At 51.3% G+C, this 2974-nt stretch overlaps 1 protein-coding gene across 1 annotated transcript; it reads left to right on the top strand.

The window, feature by feature from the left end:
• Positions 1–242: 242 nt before the first annotated feature.
• Positions 243–2563, top strand: EAH_00063670 (protein phosphatase 2C, putative; the record flags this gene model as incomplete). Its single annotated transcript, XM_013393100.1, has 5 exons — positions 243–1263; positions 1943–1998; positions 2193–2246; positions 2371–2409; positions 2531–2563. The coding sequence occupies 5 exons, from the start codon at positions 243–245 to the stop codon at positions 2561–2563; spliced, it is 1203 nt and encodes a 400-aa protein (XP_013248554.1).
• Positions 2564–2974: the final 411 nt, after the last annotated feature.

The raw sequence follows: 2974 nt of genomic DNA on the forward strand, positions 1-2974 counted from the left end.
TCAGCGCAGGCGCAGCAGCAACAGGTGCAGCAACAATAGCTGCTTCTAATATTTCAGCAGCTGCTTGCCGAGACAGGCAGCAGCAGCAACAACAACAGCTGCGACAGCAGCAGCAGCATCAACAGCTGCAGCAGCAACAGCTGCAACAGCGGCAGCGGAATCAACAGCTGCAGCAGCAGCAGCTGCTACAAGAGCAGCAGCAGTTGCTGCAGCAGCAGCAACAGCTTTAGTTGAACTTCAAAATGGGAACTTGTGGGAGTAAGAAGAGCCAGCTGAGCCGCACTGGCGATCCCCACCCGCAGCAGGAGCAGCAGCAGCAGCAGCACGAGCAGCAGCAGCAGCAGCAGCACGAGCAGCAGCAGCAAAACGCGCAGCAGCAGCAATGCGACTACCATGATCAGCAGCAGGATCACTCTCCTCCCCTGCTGCAACAGCAGCAGGGGGAAGAGCTGCAGCAACAGCAGCAACTGGCGAATTCGGAGGAGACGCTGCATGCAGAGCAGCAGAGCAGCGACAATGCTGCTGCTGCAGCAGACCGAGCCACCCGGAAGCAAAAGAGTTTAAAAGAGAGACAGCGCAGGAGACTGTCTGTCTCTGTTACTGCAGTAGACGACCCAGAAGAAGGAGAGAGTCCAGGTGCAGCAGGAGCAGGAGCAGCAGCAGGAGCAGCAGCAGGAGCAGCAGCAGGAGCAGCAGCACCAGCAGTAGCAGCAGGAGCAGCTGACAGCCGAGACAGCAGCCGCAGCAAACACAACGGCGTCCGAGGTGTATGTACACCTCAGAAGTCTCCAACACCCTCTAGAGTCGATGGGCGGAGAATTACTTCATTTTCTTCACCCTCAAATAGAGAAGACGGCAGCAGCGAGCTCAGCAAACACTCACCGTCTCCAGCAGCAGCAGCAGCAGCAGCAGCAGCAGCAGCAGGATCTCCTGCAGCAGCAACAGCTATCCTGTCTCCTCGCGAAGGCTACCGCGAAAACCATCTCTCTATTGAACAGCAGCAAACCCCAGGCTCTCCATCGGACTCTCCCTCAGCAGCAGCAGCAGTAGCAGCAGCAGAACCTAACAGCAGCAGCAGCAGCAACAGCAGCAGCAGCAGCAGCAGCAGCAAGCGGGGGTTCTGCCCCGATTTACCCTTATTGTTTGCCCCTCTACCATTCTCTCCAGAAGAAGCCTTCAAACATACCGAAGAAATTACAGCACAATTTTTGCTCGAACACTTCACTGCTGATTCACCAAATTCAGCCAGATGCGCCGTCCTAGGTAGGGTTTAGGGTTTAGGGTTTAGGGTTTAGGGTTTAGGGTTTAGGGTTTAGGGTTTAGGGTTTATTTAGGGTTTAGGGTTTAGGGTTTAGGGTTTAGGGTTTAGGGTTTAGGGTTTAGGGTTTAGGTTTTAGGGTTTAGGGTTTAGGGTTTAGGGTTTAGGGTTTAGGGTTTTTAGGGTTTAGGGTTTAGGGTTTAGGGTTTAGGGTTTAGGGTTTAGGGTTTAGGGTTTAGGTTTTAGGGTTTAGGGTTTAGGGTTTAGGGTTTAGGGTTTAGGGTTGAGGGTTTAGGGTTTAGGGTTTAGGGTTTAGGGTTTAGGGTTTAGGGTTTAGGGTTTCGTTTGCCGTTTGGGGTTTGAGGGAGAAGGGCTCCTTAGCCACCGTCTCTGAATTTAGGGTTTAGGGTTTAGGGTTTAGGGTTTAGGGTTTAGGGTTTAGGGTTTAGGGTTTAGGGTTTGGGGTTTAGGGATTTAGGACGAGGGTTGGGGGTGTGGGGCTTAACTTTTAGTGTTCAAGGTTGGGGGGTTAGGGTTTAGGGTTTAGGGTTGGAGGTCTGTGGGAGGGCTTAGGGTTTAGGGGTTTGGGCTTAGGGGTTTGGGACTAGGGTTTAGGGTTTGGGGGTTTGAGTTTAGAGTTTAGGGTTTAGGGTTTGAAGTGGAGGGTTTGGCGCTTATCCTCAGGCTTTCCTTCTCGAGACCGTCAGCGGGGATTCGACAACAAGAGAATGGACTGCGTGGTAAACCCTAAACCCTAAACCCTAAACCCTAAACCCTAGGGTGGCTTTTTCTTCGGGCTCTGGCAGAGGAAGAGCGTGGAGCGACTTTTTCTGTGCATTGTCTGACAGCGAGAGTTGAGGGTTTGGGTTTGCGGTTTGAGGTTTGGGGCTTGTGGTTTAGGGTTTAGGGTTTAGGGTTTAGGGTTTGCGCGCAGCTGTCTGCAACTGAGGAGTGCGAACACTTTGACGATTTCCAAGCACAAATTGGAGTCGGTTGCTCCTGCAAAAAAGGACTGAAACCCGAAAGCCCTAATCAAGATGATTTCTGATTTCTCCTTTATCCGGTAGGGTTTAGGGTTTAGGGTTTAGGGTTTAGGATTTGTTTTATTGTAGGCGTTCATCGTTAGGGGTGTACATGGTATTAAGAGAACAGTATTTAGTGCTCGTGGCCTACAATCTAGTGTTCCCCAGCGTTTCCTAGGGTTTAGGGTTTAGGGTTTAGGGTTTAGGGTTTAGGGTTTAGGGTTTAGGGTTTAGGGTTTGTTGCGTTCAGGTGCTCATCGTTTGGGGTGTACGGGGTATTTGACGGTCATGGGCCGTGCGGGCATCAGGCTTCCGATTTTGTGCATAGAGTTTTGCTGTTTTTGTTGCTTTCTCATCCTTCTTTAAGAAGCGATGTAGTTGCAGCATTAAGAGGGGCTTTTCACGCTGTAAGCCCCACAAACCCTAAACCCTAAACCCTAAACCCTAGGCAGCAACCAACCCTTCCCCGCAAACGCGCAACGCTAAACCACACAGCTGAGAAGTAGAGACTCATTTCACGCCCTTACAATCCGCAAACCCTAAACCCTAAACCCTAAAACCTAGGACCCAAACCCTAAACTCCAAGCTGATAAACCCTTCATAGATGCGGAGGAAGGGTTTTGCTGTTGATCGGACAGCACAAGGTCTGTCTCCGTAGGGCCTGAAGAAGCGGTTGGTTTATGGTTTAGGGTTT

The sequence above is a fragment of the Eimeria acervulina genome, genomic scaffold (assembly GCF_000499425.1).
Source record: "Eimeria acervulina Houghton genomic scaffold, Eah_scaff1863, whole genome shotgun sequence".
Lineage (NCBI taxonomy): Eukaryota > Apicomplexa > Conoidasida > Eucoccidiorida > Eimeriidae > Eimeria > Eimeria acervulina.